General features: G+C 37.2%; 1 protein-coding gene across 12 annotated transcripts in view; it reads right to left on the bottom strand.

Annotated features, from left to right (window-relative positions):
* Window positions 1–1,325: 1,325 nt before the first annotated feature.
* Window positions 1,326–27,790, bottom strand: part of LOC107832360 (uncharacterized) — a 56,374-nt gene continuing 29,909 nt past the window's right edge. For 7 of the 12 annotated variants that reach the window (XM_075219737.1, XM_075219740.1, XM_075219744.1 and 4 more), the window contains 7 exons: window positions 22,485–22,570; window positions 21,425–21,534; window positions 20,665–20,715; window positions 9,162–9,220; window positions 3,881–3,925; window positions 3,730–3,804; window positions 1,326–1,651 (listed from right to left, as the gene is read on the bottom strand). In XM_075219737.1, the coding sequence (XP_075075838.1) occupies window positions 1,484–1,651; window positions 3,730–3,804; window positions 3,881–3,925; window positions 9,162–9,220; window positions 20,665–20,715; window positions 21,425–21,534; window positions 22,485–22,570 (594 nt within the window). In that variant the 3' untranslated portion in view covers window positions 1,326–1,483. The remainder of the gene's footprint in view (window positions 1,652–3,729; window positions 3,805–3,880; window positions 3,926–9,161; window positions 9,221–20,664; window positions 20,716–21,424; window positions 21,535–22,484; window positions 22,571–27,790) is intronic. The other 5 variants (XM_075219743.1, XM_075219741.1, XM_075219739.1 and 2 more) reach the window with 4 other exon arrangements.

Raw genomic sequence — 27,790 nt, 5'->3', positions numbered from 1 at the left:
TTTGCCAAATCACGGGATAACACGTGTTCGGTCATTAAATGCGAAGAGACATGCATCCTTTCAAGTGTCCGAAACCGTTCAGAAACTCACCCGCTAAGAAATAATGTTTTATCTACTTCCCGGTAACACTAAAGTATTGTCATCAGAAAATAGGGAGACTATCTATATGGGGTAAAATTGGTTAGCGACAATTGGACAAATGACGAGATGACATGTAGAACTGAAGACATGTAATATGTGAGTCAGCAAATAGTTAGCACCGGATGCAAGCATGCGATCGGTTCTCTGTGAATTCCAAAGGCATGAGAACTGATAACAAAGATTTGAGATGACATCGGATATGAGCTTACAAAGAATTTCTTTAATAATAGCCAACTGCTATGCCGCTATCAATAGTGGTTTTATTCTCATTTAAGAGGAGTTTGATTTGGGGATCTTGTCTCCCTCAATAGAGCTATAAATAGGAGAATTAATATCCATTGTATGACATGAAAAATCTCTGTACACAAAGGATATAATTTGCTCTCATGTTATAAAATTATTCGCTCTATTTGTTCTTAATTTTATTCATATCACTGCTTTTGGGAAGGCTTATCATACGATCACTTGTATTTCTTTAAGTTATTTTTATATTCTTGATTTTAATTCTATTATTTTCGTATTTTTAGATCATGTTAATTCACGTGTCTATAAATCACGTTACAAATTCAACTATACAAGTAAACAATAGAGAAATCTCGAAACAATGTTGCGAAGGCTCACATCCCGACCTAACAAACTCTAGAAACCTGACTTAGACGATCAATAGCAGAACCTAACCATCCTTTTCATTTCTTTACATTGCATTGAAACATAAATTTCTTCTTGGATGACGAGATTATAAACAAAAAAAGTAATTACGTGATAATCAAACAAAATTACGTTCATACCCTACATTAATTTGACATCAAATTAAAATTAAAAGGGGTGCGTAAAGAGAAGCGAAATCACATAAAGAAATACATCCCGCTATAAGAGTTTAAACATACCGAAGACCAAGAATTTTACTGGTTAATCTCGTGTTCGTGATAAATTCAAGGGATTTTTTCTTTTAATGCGACAAGCAGTGCACTAAAAGCTGTAGTAATTTAGAATTGTGTCTTCTCATCGTTCTCTGATGCAAAACCCAGTGCAGACAGATATAATAATCTCCATTTTCCCTTGAATTTCTTTATCCATCCAAATGGCACAAAGGAAATCCAATTTTTGGATGTCTCTTATTAATTCCCAATTCCAGTAATGCTACTGCATATCATGTTTCAGCAATATGAAAGCACGTTACAGTAAAAGACCAATTACTAATGCAGAATGCTCACTGGTATATTTTACAAGGAGGTGCTCTGACCAGTATACCCTACATAGTTCATTTTTGTTTTCAATGATAATCTATAATCTAAAAAAAAGCTATGAACAGAAGAACTAGGAATTGTATCACCATCGGTTTTCAGGACATCAGTCTCCGATATAGAAGTTTCCGGTGCACGGTATATGTATTTTGCTTCTCAAGCTTCTTCCACAAATACAAAGCTCTTCTAATTATGGTATCCGCGGAAAATCCTTCAGCATAAGCACTAATAGCCGTTAAGAGGCTAGTAAATTTCTCCCCGCCATCCTGCATCCAAAATCTCAACTTTCAGATGCCAGCAATCATACATGCATCAGCATTTGCTTTAGTTTTTCATAAGTTCTTGACCTGATTTTCTAATGCTTGTTGCAAACTATAAAACTTCAAGCTTCAATATAATATACACACGCATAGCAAAAACCTATCTCGGACATAGACCTAATCTCGAAAACAGATAAGTAGCTTACACCAAGTTCAGGCATCAGGCTAATCAAAACTCACACAACAAACATTTGCAGGGAAAGACAAGGTTCTTTTAAATGTATGGACTACTCTAGCTGCTGTCTGTGTGGACCTTGAAATTCGTTATGTGGAACATTTATCTGTGAGCAATGTATAGACATACTGCATGTCAAAATTTATTCTTCCGAGGAAAGAGCAATATTCCATAGGCTGAAAACAAATATACGAGAAATTTGGGCTAGAAGAACAACATACTTCACAATTAATAACCACGTGTACGGTACATGTATAATGCGAGAGATTTAGAAGTTCAACTCCCTGAAGTGCCCTGTCCTCACTCTAGGAAAACTATTTTACTATTTGGCACCAGACAAATTTGGATGGTTGGATGTTGGCGAATAGCTTATAGACATCAACAAACATGGACACTGCAGGTCTAAGGAGGACAACAACAACAACAACAACCCAGTAAAGTCCCACTAAGTGGGGTCTGAGGAGGGTAGTGTGTACGCAGACCTTACCCCTACCCCGATAGGGCAGAGAGGCTGTTTCCGATAGACCCTCGGCTCAGGAAGATGGAAATAAAACAAGAAAACAAGAAAAGACAATTCATCAGTAACGTCAACAAAACCATAGAAATAATGACAGCATCCTAAAAACCATAAAATAGATGACATGCAATAACAATAACCCGCAACTAAGGTCCAGAGCTATGGAAAACAGTAAGGTTAGTGTGAACTCTACATTAACCACAAGCCGTCTAGGACCAACCTACTCAAACTCGCTTCACCCCCGGAATGGAGAAGGAGAAGCTCGACTACCACTCTATCCTACAACCCTAATGCTCGACCTCCAGACCTTCCTATCAAGGGCCATGTCCTCGGAAATCTGCAATCGTGTCATGTCTTGCTTGATCACCTCTCCCCAATACTTCTTAGGTCGTCATCTACCTCTTCTTGTACCCCTAAAGCCAGCAGCTCACACCTCCTCACCGGAGCATCCAAGCTTCTCCTCCGCATGTGCCCGAACCATCTGAGTCTCGCTTCCCGCATCTTGTCATCCACAGAGGCCACACCCACCTTCTTCCGAATATCTTCATTCCTAATCTTATCTATCCTAGTGTGCCCGCACATCCACCTCAACATCTTCATCTCAACTACCTTCATCTTTTGGATATGAGAGTTCTTAACTGGCCAACACTCTGTCCTATACAACATGGTCGATCTAACCACCGCCCTATAAAACTTACCTTTGAGTATCGGTGGCACTTTCTTGTCACATAAGACTCCAGATGCTAGCCTCCATTTCGTCCACCCCACTCCTATGCGGTGAGTGACGTCCTCGTCAATCTCTCCATCCCCTTAAATAACCAACCCAAGGTACTTGAAACTACCTCTCTTGGGGATGACCTGTGATCCAAGCCTCACATCCATGCCTACTTCCCTCGACTCGGCGCTGAACTTGCACTCCATGTACTCTGTCTTAGTCCTAGTCAATTTGAAACCCTTAGACTCGAGAGCCTGTCTCCAAACCTCTAACCTCTCATTAACACCGTCCTGCGTCTCATCAATCAGGACTATGTCCTCAGCGAATAACATACACCATGGCACTTCCCCTTAAATATGGTGTGTTAGTGCATCCATTACTAAGGCAAATAAGAACGGGCTAAGCGTTGATCCTTGGTGTAACCCCATAACAACCGGGAAATGCTCCGAGTCGCCTCCTACAGTCCTTACCCTAATCTTAGCTCCATCATACATGTCCTTGATCGCTCTAACTGCAGGTCTAAGGACCTTGAATAAATGAATTGTTGAGTTGCACCCAAACGGAGGCAGCATGAAGATTTCTAGAGGAAAAGCTACTTCGTATTAATATTGACTCACCTCTGGTTTCTCAAATATCAAGTCATCGGGGGCAAAAGGAACCATGTAGGATGGCAGATCACATCGTAATATTGCCTGCATAATTTACAAAATTAATCAACAGGATGAATGATGAGTCACAGGTACATATCATAGGGAAAAAGCTACATACTAGATCCTTGCTTAGTCTAGCCAGCTCTGCATTGGATAGCAATACCTGAAAACAAATTAACCAGTCAACTTAAGTGTTCAACTTATGACACACCTACTCGTCAAAAGCAGAAGAATGTGGAAGGGATCACACACGGAAGGGCATAATTCCATGAAGAAATCATTAACACATTCAAGAATAATTAATGAAGGAATAGAAATATTAGCTTATCTAGAGATTAAAAGAAAAGGAAACAAGAAAAGCTGAACAGTCAGCTTTTCTTGATCTCATGATTAAAACCAGCTCCTTTTGAAGAAGATTCCAAGGAAATACACAAAACATATCGGCAAATTGACATAGTAAGAGGTACGAGCATAGTTCCCAACCCAAAAGGATAAGTAAAATATTATTTCCTGGAAATGTCAGTATATCATACTAAAAGGCTGATAAAATAATGTAAACTTAAATATAAGATTAATGACAGAAATTAATTTTGAGGAGTACTTTTGATGGTTTCCTGTCAAAGAAAGTCGTTCATATTTTCATCTGACATAGGATAAAGAACATAATGCTTGAAGCTAAACAAACTAGCTAACCTACAACGTAACTATCCCAATTTATAATATTTAAGTATATCTGTACAGAATAATATCAGCAAGAAAATCTCTGAAATCAGCAAGTGGTATACTGATTTGGTAATACAACAAAAAACTGTAATCCAAGTGGGATCTGGGGAAGGTAGTGTGTACGCAGACCTTACCCCTACCTTTAAGAAGGCAGAGAGCCAGTTTCCGCTAGACACTCGGCTCATGAAAAATGAAAAAGGAAGGACCAACAATAACAACAAAAAAAAAACAAATCAGAAAATTGAAGCGAAAGAAACAAGTAATAACAGAAATCTAAGAATAAGAAAATACAAGACTAACATTAAGTAATGCACTAAAACTACTGGTATGAGCCAGGACAATACTCGGCTACCTAGCCCTCTACTTTAATTCTCAACCTCCACATTGTCCTATCCAGGATCATGTTCTCGCTAAGCTGGAGAATCGCCATGTCTTGCCTAATACCTCTCTGGCCTGCCTCTACCTCTCCGGCCCTCCAAAATCAACCGCTCATACCTCCTCACTGGGGCATCTATGCCTCTCCTCTTCCCATACTGGAACCATCTAAGCTCGCTTCCCACATCTTGTCCTCCACAGGGGCCACGCCCACCTTGTCCCGAATAACTTCATCCATAATTTTATCTATCATGGATATGCCCGCATGTCCATCTCAGCATCCTCATTTCTGCCACTTTCATCTTCTGGGCATAGGAGTTCTTGACTGGCCAACACTCAGTCACATACAACATAGTCAATCTGTCCACCGCTTTATAGAACTTATCTTAAGTTTTGGTGGCACATTCTTATCACACAAAATACAGGAAGCGGGCCTCTATTTCATCCACCGTGCTCCAATACGATATGTGACATCCTTGTCAATCTCCCCATTTATAACTCAACCAAAGTACTTGATGCTTTCTCTCGTAGGGATGACTTTTGAATCAAGTCTCACGTCTTCGTCCACTTCCTAAGTTGCACCACTGAACTTGGACTCTAAGTAGTCTGTCTTGGTTCTGCTCAACTTGAAACCTTTAGACTCCAGGGTCTGCCTTGGTCATATTTGGTTTACTCAAGCAAGGGCAAACCATGTCATCTTGACATATGCAATCATCGTCACCAATGCTCTTGATTTGGCAACATCCATACGTATTAACACGCTAGAGAAAAAATATTCCCTGCCTCTAGTGGGGCTTTTACAATTCAAACGACGACATGGCATCAAATTTTACTGTTTTCATGGTGAAGCTGAAAGCGCACCCATCCAAGACCTTCATACTTTCCGAACTAAACTTTAAGAAGTAAAAAAAGAGACTGGCATTTTCCTTCGTATGGCTCCCGGCAAGACTCTTGCTCAAATGCTAGAGAGCGGACGTAAGGAAGACAAATCAAGAATCATCGCAATGTTAGCATGCAACGTTCCGAGTAAGATATCTCTTTAGAAATAGATTCAGTATACTGAAATTTCTTAAAATTTAAATGCTTCGTTTAGTTGATTGATTTATATTTAAAAACTTCTAAATTTAAACTCAAAACTAAATCGAAATTTTATTGTTGAGAAAGTAACATACTAAATCCAAACTTTTATTAAATTATTTTCTAATCCGTACTCCATTGCAGGAAAAGAGAAAGCTAAAACCTATAGTGAGTGGAACTATTGCTAAACCTCGTTGTTATAAGAATGTAGACATGGCCTCTCTGTCATACATCAACTATTTTTACAACAAAAAAGCATGGATGACTCGTGAAATTTTCAAACAATACATGCTTAGTCTAAATGCTAAATTTGAAGATGAAAATTGCAAGATTCTATTATTGATGGACAATGTTACTTCTCATGACATTGAGGAATACGAAAGTCAATTAACACGTATTAAGGTATTTGTTGTAGCCTTGATCATGCTTTTTTAATGGTGCTATTGTACTAACATTGAATTATTCATATCACATATTCAGCCTGCAGATGCTGGTATTATTGCAAAGTTTAAAGTTAAGTACAAAAGCCGTTTCATCAAGCATTTGATTGATGAATATGAGCGCAATGGGAGCCATCCATTATGTAGTGACAATAAGTTCAATATGCGGCAAGCTATTAACACTCTAGTAGAAGCATGGAATGATGTGAAGGCTCCACCATTCTCAATTGTTGGAAAAAAACTGGAATCGTGCCTACAGATGATAATCCCAATGCTAATAGTGAAAACATAGAACTGGTTAAGTATGTTGGGAATGTATCATCATTTATAGTTCAAATTTCATTACAATGGATGCTACCACATATGTGCAGTTTGATGTAACACTTCCTATTATTGAAGCTTTCACTGATGAATAAATTATTGCACAAGTTATTGGAGTGGAAGAAAAAGACACTATGGAGACAGATGAAAGTGCTGACGAAGAACCTCAAAATACTGCTACTTGAACTGAGATAGAAGATTCAGCTATCAAGCTATCAAATTGCCTTCAAGGAAAAGCTATTGGATACCCTTTCGTTGAATGTTTGCATGCAAATCTTCACCAATTCAAGCATTATACCACTACTAAGATACTAAAATCTACGAAACAAACTATAATTACAGAGTTCTTCTATCAATCTTGAAAGAATTTACTCCCTCAGTTCCAGTTTATGTGAACCTATTTTCTTTTTGGTCTGTTCCAAAAAGAATGACCCCTTTCTAAATTTGGTAACAATTTAGCTTAAACTTACAATTCTGCCCTTAGTGAGAAACTTTTATAACCATACAAATACTCTAGGCTCCTTTTTGACTTGTTTAGGACCACAAATTCCAAAAGTCGTCATTTTTTCTTAAGCTTCGTGCCCAATTAAATAGGTTCACATATATTGAAACGGAGGGAGTAATTTTCTAGCAGCTTTAAAATATGTGCCTTAGAGTACAATTTTTTGTACGTTTAGTTATGGATTTATTAATAATTTATTACATTTCTTTAACATTTAATTAGTTGTATATTTATATCTTTTGAGATTTTAAACTTGAATTTGTTTTTATCTTTTATATGCAACATATAAAAAAGGAAAAAATTAATTCTTGGATAATTTTTGTCTATAACAGCCAAAATATATTTAGGCTCCAAATGCTATTATAGGTGTATAACACCCATTCTACAAAAGTCAAAAAAGTGTCGAAGCAAACGATGCTATTATAGAAAGGTTTGACTATACCCCATTTTGTTGGGATGTGTAAGGAGGACAAGAGGGGTGATGATGATCCCATGAGAGGTTCTGAACTGTTGAAATGGAAAAGACAAGTATTATGAGGCGTTATCACTATGAAATGTGCAGATAGAAACTCCAAATTGATTTTGGATTTCAGCATGAAAGGTCCGAAAAATAGAAAACTCAAATCGATTTTTCATCAAGAATATCCAAGTGTACTTCGAATAATCACTATGTTACGTGGACTCTCCAAAATGCTGCCACACTCGTATCAGATCCTCCAAAAATATACTACATTCGGAGAATATGACACACACCCAACGGTATTTCCGGAGAGTCCGAACAACATAAAATAATCCTCAATAAAACTAACAAAGTAACAAAATTCCAAGGTAGAACTGACCTGCCAAGAACCCCAAATATGTTAATGAACTTAAGTCAACAAGTGAGACTAACCAAGTACTATTTTCTGAAGTTTTGATAAACTAGGATGTTCCAATAGTTTATGTAATAAATCGAGCAAATCGGTAATAGGATAAGTTGTTGGGGGAGGACAAGATGTAAGTGATTTAGGAAGAGTAAGGCAATAAAATCCGTGTAGTTCACGTCCAATACCAATGATTCATCCCATACTTGATCTTGTATTAAGACAATCATAAATAAAATAAAAAATAGAACAATTAAATATTTTGGCTAAGTGACTAATTGATATGAGATTAAGGCCTCATTTGTTTTGTTTAAGATTAAGATGTCTAAATCTGAATACATATATGAATATCAAAATGTATATTAAGATCAAAATGCAACAGTAGAATTATTTTGGAGGTGGAAGAGAGACAAACATATACCTACCACATTGTTAACATTTTCAAATAGAGCTTTTAATTCATAGGATTGACTGTTTCTTCTCACTATGGCCTTGCTTCAGGCTATTCACATCCTATAATTTGTGAACTGTGAAATACAAAACCAGCACAGACACACATGCATATACAGAGAAAAATGTCTTAAACTCCAAAAAGATGGTATTTGGCAGATAACATCTCTTTAATTGTCAGAAATCACGAACAATAAACTAGATTTCCTCTTCTTCACCTCTGCACATTATCTTTTTTCAGCAGGGTGAATTGCCATCATATTCCATTGAACAAAGATATGGTCTAAAACAATCATGAAATAATATCATAATTCCAGCTAAAGGAATAAAAAGAACAAAACAGTAGGAGTGCAACCAATTCACAGCCACAGTAACTCGGATCCTGTTCACATCAACAGTAATTCTAGAACTGCGAGATGCAGACCCAAGACTGTGATATACTGCTTTCCATTAGAGTATTATCAAATCTAAGCTCAATTTCTGTTTCCTAACAATACCCTGGGATAATAAATATGCATGGGCTTCCTCTGGAGGAGGCAATTTAAATGGACAAATTAAAGAACGGACAATTGAAAATGTTGAATCTCATCTGATAATCACTACTAAGAGAAGAAGAATATACCACAATCGTAAATCAGCAGGCATTACCTTTCTAATTCGCTCCTCCTCAACTTGTTCAACACGTTCCAATAAGTTTTCTAGTGTTCCTATTCAATAAGATCACGATGGAAACAAGTTAGTATAGATCTAAATTAAAGCTGATTAAAGGGAACAAAAACTACTACATAAATGAAGGAAGATAAAAAAGCAAAGAGAAAAGAATACATTAAAAACCAATGCTATTCAAATAGATTAATACATGTCTTACTTTTATTAACAAACAGTTCATTTTTTGAAGAAGTGTAATATTAAAGAAATGCAACCATGGTACGACATTTATAAGATTAATAACTTATTTAATTCTTCCTCCATCCCACAAAGAATGATCGGGGATTTTGTGTATAGGATCAACTCATTTAATTTGTAGCGTGACTTTGAAAATCCATCTCTTAGGTAATAGATATTGTGGACATTGAGGCGTTTCATTGCGTTTCAAGAAAAGTTTTGCATGTTTGAAAACTCAAAACAAAGAGGTTTTATTGGCTAGTAAAAAGTGAGACTAGGTCAAGTAGGCATGCAAACACTATCACATTGTGGCAGCTTGCACCATACTCCTTGTTACTTTATCAGTTCTAACTTACTCCTTAGAGAGCTATGGCATCAAGAGTTACTTAATACATGGGTTCTGATAAAAAATTTGCCTTTGTTGTTAAATCTCTCTTTCTCCCAAGCGAAAAATCCTATTTTGACTCAGAATGGCATCATGTCAGGCATGTGTCTAATAGGAAATGTTGGGGATCTCAAGTCATTTAGAACCTCATGTCGTTCTTACAAAGGTCGTTCCTATCCTCGTCTATATTCAACACGTCTAGTCACACGTGGAGCAACATGGTCAGTATCTGTTTAGGTTCAGCCTTCAAGAGGCCGGGGGCACACGCCAGGACCCTTATTTACAGCACTGCTGCACTGGTGCATCTTTACGGGGCATGTTACAGAGCTTGAGCATGACAGACGCCCCTGGACCATCCCAGCGAGACCCGTCACATTCAAAGTTGCTTGAGGAGGCTTTTTATTTATACTAGTATTAGAACCCGCGCGATGCGCGGATAATTTGACAGAATATTTATATTTTAAAATTATGATCTAATATATCATATTATATTAATAAATATTAGTTACGTATTATTTTATTATTTAACGTAATGTACAGAAATAAAATAAAATCTGTACAAAATCAAAGGATACACATCATATAATAATCAAATAAATTATTTATTCCTTGTTTATTCTCTATTAAATTAGCAACTTAGTACTAAACATTTACTAATGTGAATTTTTATTAACTTGTCAATTGGCTTAATACTATTTTTCTTATAATAGAACATAAGTATATATTTTCTTATTTTGAAAATATTTTTTTATACTTATGTTATACTGTTCAAAAAATTTAAATTGTCTAAATTTATCAATAATTTTCTTAAGCGTTATTTATTTATCTTTTATCTATTATTATAAAATTATCTCTATCCCCCTCTTGTCGTATATTCTTTTCTACTGTAATATTTGATTAGTTTTCTCATTTTGTATGTTACTGAAAATTTAAATAATATAATTTTTTTTTACTAAATTATAATTTTGAATTCATCAAAAGTATAAAGTGATAAGCCTTTTATTATTTTTATAAAAAACCTACTAATATTTTTAATAATTAATAATTTGTATTTTATATATAAATTAAAACACCTTCACATATAAACCTAATACTCCCCAAACCCTAAACCTAAAAATTCCCCACAATCGCAACTCACCCCCACCCTTGTTGCCGCGTGGACTCACTAGAAAATCCACTCATTTGATCCTCAATGGTTCCCTCTCCTCTTATCCCTTTCTTCCACGTCACCAAAATCCTAACAAACTCGAATATTCTCCTCATGATTTCATCCGAATTATCCCTCAAATACATCACGCGTTTTGTTCTCTTTTGGGATGATTTTGAGATGACCGGGAGCCATAGGATTAGGGGATTTGATCCTAGCCTTCCATTTGTCAAAAATTCGTCCAAACTTGAAGAGATCTACGAATATAAGCCATTTCTTGAAAAACAAGCAGAGAGGCTTCAAGATTTCCTATTTAATGAATTCATTCGGATTTTGGGGCTGGACACGGTTTTGGAGAGAGAAAAAAAAGAATGAGGCTTTTGAGGATTTCTATTCTTTTGAGTTTTCTTTTTAAATTTTTAGAAAGGAAAAAACATACAAAAAAATATTTCTTTTGTTGAATCAATTGTGATTGAGCTTCAGAAAAGAAAAATATACAAAAATACTTAAGTTGTCTTTTTAATTTCGGTTTCAAAAATGGATTTCCCTTGAGGTGCTAAGATTTGGTTCAAATTCATGATTTCGGACTCCGTTTCCGGGAGTGAATTAGCCACAGTTTCAGTGGATTTCGGACTCAAAGTTTGTAGCAGACTTTGTTCATTTTGCTATTTAAGGAAGATTGTTATTTCAGGTTCATCTCTTTTCCTCTCTTATTGTTTATGCTATATGTGCTTTTTAAGCTTGGTATTGGCATGTTATTCTTAGTTTCTCTTTTGTTTGAGTTTTATAAAAACCATGGGAATAATTTTCGGACACAGTGGGGGTATGATCTCAACTTCTGTTCTAACATTTAACCAAGTTTTGTATACGTAGTTTTGTTCAATTTGTATCGAAGTCATCGTGAGATGAGATTTTGATTTGTTTTAAAGGAATTTCATATGTCTAAAGCTTCAAAGCAATGTCAAAGTTTTCTTATAATTTTTCTCTTAACTTTAATATGTTTATCATGAGAATTCAAGTCTAGTGATCCATGTGGGAGTCTTGATACTCAAAGTCTTAAAATAGTTTCTTTGGGAGGTCATATTTTTGTGTCTTTTATTCTTAGTTACCTATCTTTATGATTATGTCCAAATCAAATTGATATCACTAAGCACACAATGAATTATTTTCCTATAATTAAAGTTATAATTTGAATCTAATCACACTTAGGTGAAGCATTTCTAGTATATTTCTAAGTGTATTTCCTTAAATCTTAGGTTTATTAATTAGGAATTCACTAATATTTCTTAAAAATAATAATTTTTTTAAAGAGGGTTGCTAAAAAAGGGTGTGACACCACCTGCTCGGCTCGTTAAAGGTGGAGGCCATTCAGTTAGAGGTCGTCCTAGAGGAGGACAAATCGGTGGGGGTCAGGCTCTTTGTTATGCAGTCATCACAGGTATTATTTCAGTCTATCATACAAATGATTTAGTATTATTTCATCTGGGTTCTACATATTCATACGTGTCATCTTACATTGCATCACATTTGGGTATGACTCTGATTCTTTGGATATTCCTGTTTATATACCATCCTACTGAGGAAGATCGGGTTTATCGGTCTTGTGTAGTTACTATTAATGGGTATGACACGATTGTTGATATTCCTGTTTATTGTGATTTGAAGCAACACTATTGGCAGTAGAGGATAAAGAAGGATATTGTTGGGCATGTTCACGATGTCTGAATTGCCAGCAAGTTAAAAATGAACATCGGAAACCAAGTGGTTTGATTCAGAAGATGGCTATACTGGCGCGAAAGTGAGAGCATATTACTATGGACTTTGTGGCAGGCTTACCATGTACCTTGAGGTAGGTTGATGCTATTTGGGTCATTGTGGAAAAGTTGACCAAGACCGCACATATCATATCGATGTTGATTACTTATACTTTGAAGAAGTTGGCCCGGATTTACATTAGGGAGATAGTTCATTTGCATGGCGTGCTTATTTCTATCATTTTAAACCGAGATAGTCAGTTCACATCACTTTTGGAGAACTGTTCCGTGGGAGTTAGGTAAGCAGGTTGTCAGCTCAGCATGGTTTTTCCCCCACAAACGGATGGTCAAACCAAGCGGACTACTCAAATTCTTGAGAACATGTTACGAGCTTGTGCGATTGACTTTGAAGGTCAGTAGGATCAGTTCTTACCTTTGGCGGAGCTTGCTTACAATAACAGGTATCGGGCCAGCATTCAGAAGGCTCCATATGAGGCTTTGTATGGTAAACAGTGTTGTTCTCTTGTTGGTTGGGTTAAGCCTAGCGAGGCTAGACTGTTGGATACAGAATTGGTACATGATGTTGTTGGTTGGCTTAATTATTAGGAAAGATTTGATTCTGATTGATTGTAATTTATTTTCCTTCCTAAAATAGTCATAGGACCTACTATATACATACATTTGCTTAGGGATGTAAGAAATACACGAGAAATACAAGAAGCCTTTTCTTCTTCTCAAAAATCTACATCGTATCAGAGTCATTGCTGTCTTTTTTAGGTAAGTTATCTCCATCGCAGCACTAGGGTTCTATTTTTATTAAAGAGATGGAGTTTTCTCTCTCTTGGCGGATGTCCGCAACACAAACTCCTTCCGGTTCCATCGAGATAGATTTGGTTTTCGGCGAGGCAAATTATTTTTGAGCAATTTTCTTCAGATTTCCTTCTGATTGGGCAGAAATATGAAGTCATTCAAGGAGACGGTTTCCGGAGAAATCTTGTCTTTCGGATGAAATTCAGCTTCTTCGTCGCCTCCTAACCAAACTTAACTCTACTCATGTTGCCACATCCAATTATATGCGATGAGGTACTGCCTATGTTGCTCACCTTAATTCTTGGATTGTTGATTCTAGTGCAAATAGACACGTGACAGGCTCTTCTAAAGGCATTCAAAACTATTATCCATATCTCAAAGGAGATAATGTTAAAATGACCAATGGTTCTTTAACACCTGTCTATATCAGGCATTGCATTCTCCGGATAATTCAAATCAAAGCAATTGGATATCCATCTCGGGCCTATATGACATGACCGATCAATAGAACCACCTTTGTCATATATTCCATACATCACACTAGATAGATATCATATTCATGGAATACGATTAACTTTCAAGATGCCTTGGTGGTGAAATGATCACGCGAGACTCAAAATATCGTGCTAAATAGCATGGAGGTTCGAGTCTTCTTCAAGGCATAATATTGAGAATGCTCATTGAATGAGCATTCTCAATAAGAGAGCTAGGAACAGGTTCTGTCGTTTGTACTCCAAATATTAAATTATCATCCGTGCTCCATGTCCCGAAGTTCCATGTCAATCTTCTTTTATCTGTTACCGCCATCACCAAAGTTTTAAACTGTAAAATTGAGTTCTTTCCCGATCATTGTATTTTTCAGGATCTTCAAAAAGGGAAAATTCTGGAAAACTTGATCCTAGAGCTATAAAGCGTGTTTTCATTGGGTATTCTCCAACATAGAAAGGCTACAAATGTTATCATCCTCCCTTTAGGAGATCTTTTGTTAGCATGGATGTTACTTTTCGAGAATCTGAGCCCTATTTCAGTATTACCTCATCACCTCTACAGGGTGAGCAGTAAGGAAGAAGAGGTGCTTCTACCTAGTTCCATTACTGGACCTCTTGATGACATTGTCACATGGGAAAATGAAATTGGAGAAAGAATTCAGGAGGAGACTATTGAGCGTTTGGATAGGCCTGATTTGAAAACTTACTCAAGAAGAAATAGAGCAGAAGAAGTCATCATGCAATCTATCGAAGTTGAACCTTCTTCTACTAGTGAGTTATCTACATTTCCTAATTAGTTAGATGAACCTATTCCACACAGAAAAGAAGTCAGATCTTGCACCACCAAACACCCTTAATTTAATTCTGTCTCCCATAATTTTGTTTCCTTCTATAAAGCCTTTGTCTTGTCTATTTCTTCTGTGTCTATTCCTAGAATTAGAGGGAAGCTTTTGCAGATCCTAAATGAAAACAAGCTATGATTGAAGAAATTAAGGTCTTGTCAAAAAATAAGACTTTGGGAACTTGTCACTTCACCATGAGACAACAAGTTGGTTGGTTGCAAATGGGTCTTCACCGTGAAGCACAAAGGTGATGGCTTAATTGAAAGATTCAAAGCAAGATTGGTGGCTAAGGGATTCACTCAGACTTATGGAGTGGATTATCAAGACACATTTGCCCCTATTGCTAAAATGAACACTATTCGAATTCTCTGTCTTGTGCAGCTAATCTTGATTGGGACTTGCAACAGTTTGATGTGAAGAATGTATTTCTTCATGGAGACTTAGAAGAAGAGATGTATATGGAGATTTCTCTTGGATTTGATATTGCACAAAGTCAAGGAAAGGTAAGCAGATTGAAGAAAGCCTTGTACGAACTGAAGCAATCACTAAGAGCTTCCTTTGATAGATTTCGCAAAGCAATGATCTCCTTTGTAAACCAACAAAGTAACGGTGATCACACCCTCTTTATAAGACATCATACGAGTAAACCCATCATAAGACAAAGAGGAGATGGCCAAATTGAAGAAATGGTTGGCACATGAATTTGAGATCAAGGATCTAGGAAAATTGCAGTACTTCTTAGGAATTGAGGTTATTAGATCAAAAAGAGGAATCTTTATTTCTTAGAGGAAGTATATTCTAGATCTCTTGAAAGAAACTGGTATGACAAGTTGCAGACTCGCAGAATTGTCCGTTGAAAGCAATCACAAGTTACAAAGCGGAGTTGGAGAGTCAGTTGATAAGGAGAGATATTAGAGGCTGGTTGGAAGACACATTTATCTCTCCCGCACTAGACCAGATGTAGCCTATTCTGTTAGCCTAATGAGTCAGTTCATGCATGATCCCTGAGATCCTCACATGCAAGTTGTCTTTCACATTTTGCGGTATCTAAAGTTTGCTCCAGGGAAAGGTCTACTTTTCTCCAAACATGGTCCCCTCCAAATAGAAGCCTTTACAGACGCGGATTGGGCTGTATCTCTGGATGACAGAAGATCCACATCCGGTTATTCTATGCTCGTAGGAGGAAACTTGGTTACTTGGAGAAGTAAGAAGCAAAGTGTAGTTGCTAGATCAAGTATGAAGGCAGAATATAGAGTTATGGCCCAGGGTGTTTGCGAACTGCTTTGGCTACACAAGCTACTAGAAGAATTGAGACTGTGTGAAAAAGATTTTCCTTGCACTGTGACAATAAGGCTTCCATCAGTATAGCTCATAATCCAATAGCATTACCGAACAAAGCATGTGAAAATTGATTGATACTTCATCAAAGAAAAAGTTACAACTAGTGTCTTGACTTTGTTTCATGTACCATCAGAAAAACAATTAGCTTATGTGTTTACCAAGGGTCTCAACAAACGTACTTTTCATACACTGGTTTGCAAGTTGGGCATGTGTGACATCTTGCACTAACTTGGAGTGTTGATTGGCTTAATTATTAGGAAAGATTTGATTCTGATTGATTGTAATTTATTTTCCTTCCTAAAATAGTCATAGGACCTAGTGTATAAATACATTTAGTTAGGGATGTAAGAAATATACAGAAATAAAAGAAGCCTTTGCTTCTTCTCAAAAATCTACAGATGTCTTGGAGAAAGTAAAGGTGATTCAAGAACGACTTTGGACAACACAGAGTAGGCAGAAGAGTTATGCGGACAAGATGATTCATAATGTGGCATTCATGGAGGGTAAGACGGTACTTCTGAAAGTTTCGACCATGAAGGGTGTGACGAGATTTGAAAAGAAGGGCAAGTTGAGTCTGGGGTTTATTGGCCCATTTCAGGTGGTGGAAAGAGTTGGTAAGATGCCTTATAGGCTTGCTTTTCCTCCAAGCGTATCGAGGGTACATTCGGTATTTTATGTTTCTATGATTTGAAAGTATTAGGAAGAGTGGTCATATGTTTTGGACTTCAGCATAGTGCATCTAGATGAGCATTTTGGCCTATGAAGAAGAGCCGGTAGCTATTTTGGAGAGGCATGTTCGAATGTTGAGGTCAAAGGAGATCCCTTCGGTGAAGGAGAAATCGAGCAAGGAGGCAATTTGGGAGTCTGAGTCAGCTATGCGGAGTAGACATCCATACCTTTTCAGCGGTCCAGGTACATTTCTAAACTCATTCGAGCACGAACATTTGTTTATGAAACGGAGAATGTAACGACTCGACCGTTCATTTTGAATTCACGAACTCTATTCCCCTGTTTCATGCTACTCACAGGTTGCTTTGGTGTTTTATGACTTGCAAGTATGGGTGGTTTGGTTCCCGAGAGGTTCAGGACTGATTTGGCATACTTAATTCTTAACTAAAGGCTTAAGGTTAAAAAAGTTGACCAAAGTCAATATTTTGGGTTAACGGGCTCGGATTGGTAATTTAAAAGGTCCTAATAGGTTCGTATGATGATTTGGGACTTGTACATATGTTCGATTCGGATCTCGGGTGGTCAGGGGATGATTCGACAAATTTAATTTAAAGTTGAAAGGTTGAACTTAAGAATATTTGAGATCTTTGGTTTGAGGCTTTATTCTTGGTTTTGATGTTGGTGTTAGTGTTTCGAGCCTTTGCCCAAGTTTGTATAGGGTATATGAACTTTTTAGGATGATTGGATATGGTCCCGAGGGCTCGAATGAGTTTCGGGGTGGTTTTGGAGCATTTTGGAACATGACTCAACTATGCACAGCAGTGAATCAAGATCGCGTGGACTAGGATGGCCATCGCGTAGATTGAATTTGGGGCTAGGGATTTTTCCTTCGCGTACACGTGCAAGAGGTCGCAATCGCGTAGGTGTGTGCATGGGTGTTCTTTACAATCGCATGGGGTGCATCGCAGTCGTTGTGGCCTCAAACGCTGGTCTCCGCAATCACTTGAGGTGCACGTCGGGATAGCGAGTTACATATTTTTGCCCAATGGTATATTTTGTCCAGATTTCGAGATTTAGCTTATTTTCACCATTTTTCAGTTTTGTAGAACTGGAAAAGGAGATTTTAAAGATGGATTTTACCCCAATCTTGAGGGTAAGTAATTCTTACTTGGAATTATTCATAAACCTTGATTCTCTATGAATTTCTACACATAAACATGGAATCAAAGAGAGAAATTTCGGGGTTTTGTCTGAATCTTGAGTGTATTTTGAGGTTTTGAACACCAATTTGGACTCGAATTAAGAACTAATCACATATTTGAACTCGTGGAGTTATAAGTCAATGGGATTTGACCTTGGACTCGGATTTTTACCATGTGGCCCCGACTTGACTTTTTATTTGGTCTTTGAGATTTGATTAAAGATTGAAGCTTTATTGTTTGGAGTTGGTTTCTATGACTTTATTTGACTCCGTTAAGTATTATTTGGCTAGATTTGGAGCATTTGAAAGGCAATGATAGAGGAAAGAGCATATTGGAAGGTTGAATATGCGAGGTGACGAGCGTATATGTGGGCGCTGAGGTTATACCATATTTGGGAGTAGAATTTAGGCTTCCTTATGCCTTGATTGAGATATATTTCTTCTGGTCAATGTTATGTTTTATTTGTTTGTATGACTACTTGAGCAGCTTAAATCATGCTATAGATATTATGTCAAGGCTTTTGATGCTTTATTTTGACATGATGGGTTATTCGATATATTGGATTATACGTTGTAGCGGTAGTCATACTTCTACTTATGCATATATCTCTGCATGGTGATTTCCTCTGTCCATATGCATCATATATGCTTATTTCTTGTTCATAAACATACATACATGCAATGGTACTCTGCTATGGACTGAGGTTGGCATGATGGGACATTCCATGCGGATATAATGATTGGGCACGATGGTACATTTTGTGCGGTCCGATGACTGATTTCTGAGATATTGATGATTCATCATGGAGCTATGATGCTCAGCTCATGGATTTGGATCCATCCTCAGGAGGCACGTGATTACCCATATTACATTAGGCCGTGTGTGCGCAATGATATGGGACACCTGGGAAGTGTCGAGCACCTGGGGTGTCGATTGAGGCAGAGATAAACTCTTTCACCTGCATGGACATTGTAGAATCATGTAGAGGCATGCATATACATGCTACTTGATGCATATCATCCATATATGTTGAAGTTGTGCTTTAATTACGTCCTTTATCAACTTTTCTGGAAAGCATGCTTAATAGTTGATTCTTGGTTGTGTACCTTACTACTTGTATTTGTGGTTTCTTAGTTTTTCTTTCTTTTATTGTACATTGTTATGAGTTTAACATGTTATTGAATTATGTCACTTTTGTCTAAATCACACCACTACTTCATCGGAGTTAGACTTGATGCTTACTGGGTACACGTTTTGTACTTATACTACATTTTTGTACATTTTTGTGCAGATCCTGCTATTGGACCCAGCGGAGGGCCGCTTAGCAGCTTGTAGGACACCGTGGTGAGCTGACGTACTTGATTCGCAACTTATGGAGTCCCTTTCGTATGTATCCTACAGTTATTTTGGTACAGACAGTAGTTTAATATGGCGATTCAGATGTACACTATTTAGTTGCTCATGATTTCGTATTATCGGGTTTTGGGAGATTATTATAATATTTTCAGCTTTTGGTTGATGTTGTGAGACTTAATATGTTTTATTTATATCATAACTAATTATCCTTTATTTGTTTTGCTTTGTTAATTGCAAATGTTGGCTCACGTAGAGAGTTGGGGTTAGGTGTCATCAGGATTTTAGTCGTGACAGAACAAAAGGAATAACAAGTAGGGAAAAGAAAAGAAAAGAACAAAGAAAAGGAGGCAACAACTCTCGGGGATGTCTTCACTGAGGATAGAACTCTGATATATTATGAAATAAAAGATTTCAGAGGCCTCACTGAACCACTGCACCCAAATTTGTTTTGTTTAATGCAGGTGTCATTTAAACCATTTCAGTTTTGTCACAGATATCTACATGTATACTCAGAATTTTAGATGGGCATGCAGGTGACGAGGCACCCCTACCTAATAAGGTAAATCTGCCCCTGGGCGTTGTATCAGCTTTCGTGTTACTAATTAAAGAATAGAGGAAAAAGTGACACCGAGAGATGTAAATGTGAGCCCGTAACATAAAATCAATCTGAACTTCTTTTTTAAGGGAAGTGAGCAGAGATTGACAGAAATGGCAAGATTTTAATTTTTAGTCAGAGTGAATATTTTGCATGTCAGACCATTGCGTTGGACAAAAAAAATTTACCTTCAACCACGTTATCTAGAAACCCAGCAACCTATAGGCTTTAACAATACTTCTGATCAGTGGCGGAGGCAGGATCTCTACGAAGGGGGTTCAAAAAAAAAAATTGTATCTAGTGGGAATTGAACTCATGACCTTATGTAGATTTTGAACCCCCTTGACCACTAAACTACACTTTTGGATTGTGTTAAGGGGGTTCAAAACTTAATATATAGAGGTAAAAAACAGATTTTGCCTTATATATACAGTGTATTTTTTCGGCAAAGGGGTTTCGGATGGACCCCCTTGCGCCCCCCTAAATCCGCCCCTGCTTCTGATTACAAACTTTTTCATGTGCACTATATTTGCAAGTACTTATAAAGTGTAGCAGTAACATGCAGGAAACGAGGCCATCATGGAAAGGATTTATCCTTCAAAAGGAGGGGAAGCAGTTATAACTGCCCGACAAAATTAAGGATCTCCAGACTAGCTTACTAACATTAATTAACTTACCAAATTTCATAATAAGCTGAATTGCATGTACATCTCCAATCCCATGAACACCTGCACATGGAAACAAAAACAAAGAATATAATGCCAGATTAGTGAAAAGCAAAGTTTTATCAGATGACAGATTCCAATGAAGTACTATCATTAAGCTGAAGCTGAATGAGATCTACTAGTAAACTACTTTTTTCGGTCCAGTTAAACAGAGTTATCGACTCTGTGATATATTGGAAAGATACCGAAATCTGTCCACAGGGAGAGCACATGAAACTAACAGCACCATGTTTTATAAGTGATCTATACAACACCGATTCCGAAGTAATGAGATACAGATATTTTTTTATCCTCTTCAGTTGGGCTGTTACGATGAGAGTGAAGGTCCCATGAAATGCCTCCTACAATCACTCAAGTCATTTCCATTTTTAAGAACTCAAAATTTTTCTGTATCTCGTCATTTGGATCAGTTATCACTTAACTTTAACTTTCAGAATGCAATAAATAGGCCAGCATTACTTTTACATTACTTACTCGGACCTCCAATGAAAATGGACCTAAGTATGTTTGCTAATACTTTTCTTTTGCTCAAGTCTTAAAGGCTTCTGATGCAACTTGATACATTCTTGGCAGAAGATTTCTGGCTAAGGGTGTTTCAGAAGTTGGAGGGCCTGAGCGAGTTTAGTTGAAAACAAAGAGAAGGCCCTGAGCAATCTACATCAATCTACCCTTCATTATACAGAAAAGTTTACTTAAGGCAGCACAGATAAACCTGGTATGTTATCAGATTTATCACCCGTAAGTGAGATCAAATCAACAAATTGAGACGGTTTTAGCCCTCCATATTTTCCAGCAAAATCCTCCATTCCAAATGAGACCATCCTGCAAAATGTAAGAAAAGGCCGAAGGACTTAGAAAGTGTTGCAGAATACAGTTGCATGGGTATGATGACAGAAAAATGAGACAAATAAAACCATGGACACAATCCATAATGAAACAACAAAAGGCATCAAAATCATTGGACACAATTCATAATGAAACAACAGAAGGCATCAAAATCATAGGAAAACTAATGGTAAAGGGAAAAAAGACTATGCGCAGCATTTACTATATCTTATCCTTAAAGATAACGGAACTACTCATTGTAGTTATCTCCACATAATGCTGACTCAACTTGTGGATATGCCAAGCTAGTCCATGATTCACCTTAGTCAACCATTAAATTTCAAGGTGTACTTCCTTGATAAGACATGTTGGTTCATTAATTTCCAAGACACTCCTGGAATTCAGAATCCGTCCTATCAATTCCAAAATACTCATGCCATATTAAGTTCCCTCGATAGTTGTTGTACCATGAAAAACATCAAATATAGGCACAATAACAAATTTTCTTATAAATATATGAATCAAATTCACCATATCCCCAAACGCTTAATCCATCCATTAGCTGGAATGTCTCCCCTTTTACTTGGACAGAGTCAGAAAGACAATTGTGCTTTAAACAACATCTGAAGTACGTAAATAGTTGATTTTGGGTACAACAATAAAGTACTTCAGCAAAAGTTGTATCTCCTACCCTATTCTAAGTGCATCTCATGACATCCCAAGTTTACCATAATAGTTCCTGCAGTTTAATTTACTGTGGCATCTATTTCAGTTTGATGACTTGATCCTATACAATCCCAAAGGTAAAAGAAAAGGATGAAGTGCTCAGATATACATCATGAAGCAAAGTATGATAAACTGATCAACAGTGCAAAAATGCTGATATCAACTGATTCAAGTCTCAACCAGCACAAATTAATCAACATGCTGAAGTGAGGTGCACTGACTCAAATCCACGAGGAGCTATTCGTAGAAGGCGTAATGAAGGAGACAGAATCTGGAAAAAATCTTTATCTGGGGAAACAACTCGCACCTGTATTAATAGTAGAACAAGCAACAAACACATCAGCTAGATAACAAAGTAGAAGTTATCAGAGTTCTTAAGATATAACTTCAAATTCTACAAGAAATGCTTGTCCACATTTTTTATTTGGGGGGTGGGGGGGGGGGTGTTAGTAAGTAAAATCGACCACATTAGATGTTCTCAAAAGTCAAAGAAATGGACTGCAGATAAGCGGATGAAACTCTGCAGCACAAATTTTGGGTATACTGTGTAAACAAACGAGCATATCAACGTAGAGATTATGAAGACACATCAATGTTGAGAGATCAAGAAGATCTGATAATTGAACAGTTAATCAAAAAGCTAAGAAAATAACCAGATTTGGTGTCACAAATATTCGCCTAAGTAAAATCGTCTAATGTTACTCTGTTATGGTCCATTGCAATGTATGGTACTTGAGTCCCACATCAGTATTGCAATGTGCTAATGTGGAGTTTATATAGCCTTGGGCTCTCCCAACTTAATAGTTAGCTTTTGGGGTGTGGTTCTTCCTGGGTTGTATCAATGGTATCAGAGCCACCCACCGCCCTCCGTGCCATGGATGGTAACGTCGGTATTGCAGTGTTCGTCCGGGGCAAGAAAACTAAAAGAAAGAGGGAGAAAACTCAACCTATGGAACCCTAGTGCTGCAGAGGGAGAAACCTCACCTCAAAAGGGCAGCAATGGCTCTGATACCATGATGAAATTGAGAAGAAGAGAAGGCTTCTTTGTATTTCAATGTATTTTACATCATACTGATACATGCCTTTATACAAAAGTTCTATAGCTATTCTAGGAAAGTAAATAAATGAAAATAATGAGAGAATATTCAGCTACAATACAATTTTCCTACAATCAAGCTATTAATTACATATTTGATTCTCTGATTTTTCTCCTATAATTAAGTTGGTCAACACTCCCCCTCAAGTTGGTGCAAAGATGTCACACATGCCCAACTTGCAAACTAGTGTATGGAAAGTTCATTTGTTGAGACCTTTGGTAAACACATCAATAGAGCCGTCAATATGGGTTTGGCCCGTTGGGCTAGCCCAACCCGTGATTAAGCAGGGCTAGGCTAAAATTTTTAGAGCCCATTTAAAAACGAGGCTCTTAAGCCTAGCCCAGTAAGCCCGTGGCCCGTGAGGCTTGACTGAGGCTGGGCTGGACCGGCCCGTGGGCCTAATAAAAATATGTATTTGAAATATATAAAATATGAAAATTATACAACACAAAAAATATCAAGAAGAATATCAAAACTTAAAGTTTATTAAGCTCATCATATTAAAAGATCAAAATCTTAAAACGTTAATTAGTTTTAAAAATTTAATTATTCTTAATATTTAACTAATTAATATTGCATACGAATTGTAGATGTAGATGAAAGTGAAGATATTAAGAAAACCTTCTCACAAGCGGATTCAAATATGTTTGATGAAGATGATGTATTGGATATCCCATAAGCGTCATGGACGTTCTCTTGAATAGTTTGTTTTGAGTTTTGACTTTTAGTAAATGAAAAAATAGTCTTTATCTTTTACTTTTTTAGTGTTTATTGTGATATATTGGAACAGTTAAAAAGTTATTAAGTTTTGTGAATTTTTTCCAATAAGATTTTTTTAACTTTTAAATATTTATCTTTTTAGGTTAGAACTTAAAGAAAAAATATAAAATTATATTTAAAAAATGATGGGCCGGCCCGTGGGGGCCCGCAGCCCACATGCTGGGGTGGGCTGACCATTATAAGGCCCATCAAAATGGTGGGCTAGCCCAACCTAGCCCGTCAATTGCTAAGGCCCGCGTGGGCTGGGCTGGGCTAGCCCGGCCCCGACAGCTCTACACATCAACTAGCTGCTTTTCAGATGACACATGGAACAAACTCAAGACACCACTTGTAACTTTTTTTTATGAAGTGTCGATATGCTTTGTTCGGTCATGCTGGACTGGATTATGAGCTATACTAATGGCAGCCTTGTTATCACAATACAAGGAAAGTTTCCCTTTTTCAGACAATCTCAATTCCTCTAGTAGCTTTTGTATCCACAAAAGTTCACATACACCCTGGGCCATAGCTTTGTATTCTGCCTCTGCACTTGATCTAGCGACTACACTTTGCTTCTTGCTTCTCCAAGTAACTAAGTTTCCTCCTACGAATGTACAATAACCGGATGTAGATCTTCTATCATCTAGAGATCTAGCACAATCCGCATCTGTAAAGGCTTCTATCCGGAGGTGACTATGTTTGGAGAACAATAGACCTTTTCCAGGAGCAGACTTCAAATATCGCAAAATATGAAAGACAGCTTGCATATGAGGATCTCGGGGATCATGCATGAACTGACTCACCAGGTTGACTGAATAGACTATGGCTGGTCTAGTATGGGAGAGATAAATGAGTCTTTCAACCAGTCTTTGATATCTTTCCTTATCAACTGACTTTCCAGCTCCGCTTTGAAACTTGTGATTACTTTCAATCGGTGATTCTATCGGTTTGCAACCTGTCATACCAGTTTCTTTCAAGAGATCCAAAATATACTTCCTTTGAGAAATAAAGATTCTTCTTTTTGATCTAGCAACCTCAATTCCCAAGAAGCACTACAACTTTCCTAGATCTTTGATTTCAAATTCCTGTGCCAACAGCTTCTTCAATCGGGTCATCTCCTCTTTGTCATCTCCTGCCATTACTATGTCATCAACATAAACTATGAGAAGAGTGAGTTTACCCTTTTGATGTACTATGAAGAGGGTGTGATCAACGTTGCTTTATTGGTAGCCAAAGGAGATCATTGCTTTGCAAAATCTGTCAAACCAAGCTCTAGGAGATTGCTTTAGTCCATACAAGGCTTTCTTCAATCTGCACACTTTTCCTTGACTTTGTTTGGTATCAAATCCAGGTGGGATGTCCATATACACCTCTTCTTCTAAGTCTCCATGAAGAAATGCGTTCTTCACATCAAACTGTTGTAAGTCCCAATCAAGATTAGTTGCACGACACAAAATGATTATGATTGGTGTTCATTTTGGCAACAAGGGCAAATGACTCTTGATAATGTACTCCATAAGTCTGAGTGAATCCCTTAGCCACCAATCTTGCTGTGAATCTTTCAAATGAGTCATTAGTTTTGTGCTTCACAGCGAAGACCCATTTGCAGCCAGCCAACTTTTTGTCTGTTGGTGAAGTGACAAGTTCCCAAGTTTCATTTTTTGACAAGGCCTTCATTTTTTCAATCATAAATGCTGCTATTTAGGATCTGCAAAAGCTTCCCTCCAATTCTGGGGAATAGACACAGAAGAAATAGACAAAGCATAGGCTCTATCGGAGGGAGACAAAGAAACATAGGAGACAAAATTAGATAAAGGATGTTTGGTGGTGCAAGATCCGACTCCTTTTCTGTGACCAATACGTACATCTAACTCGTTACGAAATATAAGTAACTCACCAGCAAAAGAAGGTTCAGCTTCGGCAGATTGCATGATGACTTCTTCTGCACTATTTCTTCCTTGAGTAAGTTTTCAAATCAGGTCTATCCAAACGCCTATTAGTATCCCCTTGCATTCTGTCTTCAATTTTACTTTCCCCTGTGGTACTAGCATCTCTTCCCTTTTATAGTTCTCCCCTTGAAGAGGTGATGATGTAATACTGAAATAGGGCTTAGATTCTCAAAAGGTAATATCCATGCTAACAAAGATTCTCCTAGAGGGAGGATGATAGCTTTTGTACCCTTTCTGTGTTGGAGAATACCCAATAAAGACACACTTAAGGGCGCTAAGATCAAGTTTCCCAATGTTCTTAGTGTGAACAAAGCAGACACACCCAAATACCTTCGGAGGAACAGTATAATCATTCTTACCCATTAATACTTCCAGAGGAGTTTGAAAATTGAGGGTTTTTAGTGGCATTCTATTGATGAGATAGGTAGCTACTAAAATGGCATCCCCAGTAAGGTTTTGGTAGATTCGTGGTAAACATAAGAGATCTTGCCACTTCTAACAAATGCCTATTTTTCCTTTCTGCAACCTTATTCTGTGCACTAGTATAAGGACAACTAGTTTGATGGATTATCCCATAAGACTCCAAATAAGCACCAAAACTTTTTTCCATGTATTTTGTGCCATTATTAGTACGCAAGATTTTTATCTTAGCCTCAAACTGAGTGCAAATCATCTTATGAAATGACTGAAAGCAGGAGAAAATTTAACTTTTGGCTTTTAACAAATACACCCAAGTCATTCTAGTGCAACAATCAATAAAAGTAACAAACCATCTACTACCAGATAAAGAAACTGTTTGAGTAGGACCCCACATCAGAATGAATAGTCGAAAAAGGAGTTGTATTTTTATTATCACTCAAAGGATAAGAGTTTCTAGTATGTTTGGCAAATTCACAAGCATCACAAAACAAAGATTGAAACTCAGTTCTAGAAAACAAACTAGGATATAACTTCTTTAAAGCAAAAAATGATGGGTGCCCCAATCGTCTATGCCACTATATTATTTCTTGGTTGACATCCTTATTTCCTCCAAAAAAGGCATGACTATAGTCTCGAGTTCCATCAAACCAATATAACTCATCATGCAATCTACCACTGCCAATCCTCTTCCTTGTTTGGAGATCCTAAAAAATACAATGATCAGGAAAGAACTCGACACTACAGTTTAGTTTTTTGGTGATGGCGCTAATAGATAACAGGTTAACAGGAAACTCGGGTACATGGAGAACAGATGATAATGTAATATCATGTGTACAAACAACAGAACCTGTTCCAGAGACAGGAGTTAGGGAGCCTGTGAGAATGCACGGGAGAAAATATCATTGATTAATATTGACAATGATACAATGAGCCCTATATATATATAATACATGTCCTACTCCTAATACATATGGGATTAGGGTTATTTACTACTATTTAACTATCAAACTAACACTCCCCCTCAAGCTGGTGCATATAAATCATATGTACCGAGCTTGTTACATATATAACTAATACGAGGACCAGTGAGGGACTTGGTGAAAATATCAGCAAGCTGATCATTCGACTTCACAAATTTTGTAGCAATATCTCCCGAGAGTATCTTTTCTCTAACAAAGTGACAGTCAATCTCGATGTGTTTAGTTCTCTCATGGAACACTGGATTTGACGCAATATGAAGAGCAGCTTGATTATCACACACAAGTCTCATCTGACTAATCTCACCAAATTTCAACTCCTTGA

This window comes from Nicotiana tabacum, chromosome 8 (genome assembly GCF_000715075.1).
Source record: "Nicotiana tabacum cultivar K326 chromosome 8, ASM71507v2, whole genome shotgun sequence".
In the NCBI taxonomy this organism is placed as follows: Eukaryota; Viridiplantae; Streptophyta; class Magnoliopsida; order Solanales; family Solanaceae; genus Nicotiana; species Nicotiana tabacum.
This window is presented reverse-complemented; position numbering and strand designations above follow the sequence as displayed.